The following is a 2,474-nucleotide window of genomic DNA, read 5'->3' on the forward strand; positions in this document are numbered from 1 at the left end:
TTCCTTTAGGGGATCTTAGTTGTGGGCAGGGCACTTGCCAGATGCTTGAGGACCACAGAGCACCAAGAGCTTTCTCAAAGCTGGGTTGCCTGGTCACTGCCACTCTGACCTGACCTACTGGTAGAATTTTCTATATAGGAAATTCAGGAAAGATAAATCTATAGACCCAGTAACTGGATTAATAATTACCCATGTGTATGGCAAGGGAGGTGGACGGATAACTTGGAGCTAACAACAATAAGTACAAGAAAGAAGAATATGTTCTGAAGTGGACTGAGTTGATGATTGCACAACTCTTTTTAATATTAATGAACTATTAAGTTATATGATATGTGAATTATATGTCAGTAAAACTATTTTTAACAAAGAAGAAAGAATAGTGTCTTGGGTCTTAAACATATCAATCTAAATGATGTGCCAACTGAGGCTGCAGGAAAGAAGCAAACCTGTGTGTGCTCCAAGGATTTGTAATAGTAACACCCCAAATCAGAGGAGGGAATTGCATTAGAGTTTAAATTGTGAACAACTGGTTTGTAGAAGGTTATGGATGACAGTGAAAGGCCCAAATTGAACAGGGATGGGAACAGTCTTGTCCACAGACAGAGTGCAATGGAAAATGGATTACTTTTATGTTTAAGATATAATTATGTTTAAGTTTAACACCAAATCATTGGTTTTTATGTTTTGATCTATTTTTACCTTGTTCTAGTTTTTATGACTTTCTGCTTTCTTCTAGAATGAGGTTTATGTGTGTGCGTTTCGTTTAATTGTTGTTGCTGTTTTCAATTTATTCTTTTTGTATGATTTCCTTTATATGGATACAGAAAGATAGTAACAATTAATAGTTTCTTGAGGTGCTGACAGGTGAGGTTTGGGGGACAAGGGATTTTAATAGCAATAGATGCAAAAATGAAGAAAATGTTCTAAGATAGAATGTTGTGATTTTTTTACAAGTCTTTTTGATATATTTGAACCAATGAATTATGTGATATGTGAAGGATGTTAATATGTTAATAATTCAGTTAAGAAAAGATAAGACGTGTGTCTGATAAGTCACATACTCATGAAATTCCATGAAGTAGTTGTATACTTGACGCATGGGGAAAGTAATAATCACAAGCAACTCAATGGCAAATAACAAAGCAATATTAAAGATCATAATGATAATGTCAAAAATATATTAAACCATCATGTCAGAACAATGTGCCATTAAGTTTACAGAAACACACCAAGGATGAATTCCAAATAACTCATGGACTCACAAATAGCTTGGAAAACGTAACTTGGCTTCATTCCTCAACCAGGCTCCACGGAACTCCATGCTACTACAAACAATATTGGGCCCGCCCACATGCCCACGCCTGCTAATAATGAATGGAACCCACATCCGGGTCCCAAACACCTCCTTTAAACGAACTTCCCATCCGGGTCCTAAAGCAGCCCTGCGTTACTCGTTCTGAATTCAACGTCTGCGTCAGAACTCTCCCTTGGCAACGAAGCGAGGACTGTGTTAAATAAAGCCTGCCTCTTTCAAAGCTCCATCATCCACCTGGTCATGGCATCAGCGTCTTTACCTGAGGCGTGCCAGGACTACCAGAAGCAATGTGAGGCTGCCATCAACCAGCAAATAAGCCTCGAGCTTCACACCTCGTACACTTATCTCTCCATGGCCTGTCACTTCAACCGCGAAGACGTGGCCTTGAAGAACTTCGGCGCCTACTTTATGCGGCTGTCAAACGAGGGCCTTGACTATGTGGAGGCACTGATGCAGTTGCAGAACCAGCGCAAGGGTCGCCTCCAGCTCGGTGACATCGCGAAACCTGATGTGGACGACTGGTGCAGCCCAATATTCGCCATGGAGTACACCTTTCACCTGCAGCAGAACACCAACCAGAGCCTCGTGGACCTGCACCGGGCCGCCACCGAGCAGGATGACAAGCAGCTGTGTGACTTCCTGGTGATCCGCCTCCTGCAGCAGCAAGCCAAGACTATCAAGGAGCTCGGCAACCACCTGATCCAACTGCGCCTTCTGCGGGACCAAGACTTCTGCCTGGCTGAGTACCACTTTAACAAGCTCAATCTTGATGACAGCGACACGGAGAGCTGCCCCATGGACACAGAGTGACTCTTGTGTTCTAGTATCACTCAGGCGTCCTGCAGTTACAACCAGATCACTTCTCTTTCTTTTCTCATCCAAGTTTGCCGTTCCTTCCAATAAAGTGACTTGGTTTCAAACGTTAAATAAATAAAGGTCTCCTGTGTCATTCTTTTGTGTGAAACACTCCCTCCTTTAAAAAAAACAACATGCAAAAATCCCCATACAGGTATCCAGGAATCTCATCAGCCAGCCAGCTCTGTCCTTATGCAGCTTGGATGTACCCGGATGGAGGGAGAGAAAAGGTATGTGAGGAAAGCCTGGCAAACACAAAATGAATCTTCCCTTATAACTAAGTAGGAGTGTGGGGAGCAGGGGT

The 2,474-nt window shown here is 42.6% G+C and overlaps 1 protein-coding gene across 1 annotated transcript; it reads left to right on the top strand.

The window, feature by feature from the left end:
* Positions 1–1,555: 1,555 nt before the first annotated feature.
* LOC101648019 (ferritin heavy chain-like) lies at positions 1,556–2,125 on the top strand. Its single transcript, XM_045290490.1, has one exon. It carries the CDS (start codon positions 1,556–1,558, stop codon positions 2,123–2,125), a length of 570 nt encoding a protein of 189 aa, XP_045146425.1.
* The last annotated feature ends 349 nt before the right edge of the window (positions 2,126–2,474 follow it).

Source organism: Echinops telfairi, unplaced genomic scaffold, assembly GCF_000313985.2.
Source record: "Echinops telfairi isolate 266 unplaced genomic scaffold, ASM31398v2 ScPeMD7_38;HRSCAF=143, whole genome shotgun sequence".
Classification (NCBI taxonomy): Eukaryota; Metazoa; Chordata; class Mammalia; order Afrosoricida; family Tenrecidae; genus Echinops; species Echinops telfairi.

Excerpts from the sequence above, each read along its gene's own strand:
- LOC101648019 (XM_045290490.1), top strand. The coding sequence starts at position 1,556 with ATGGCATCAGCGTCTTTACCTGAGGCGTGCCAGGACTACCAGAAGCAA.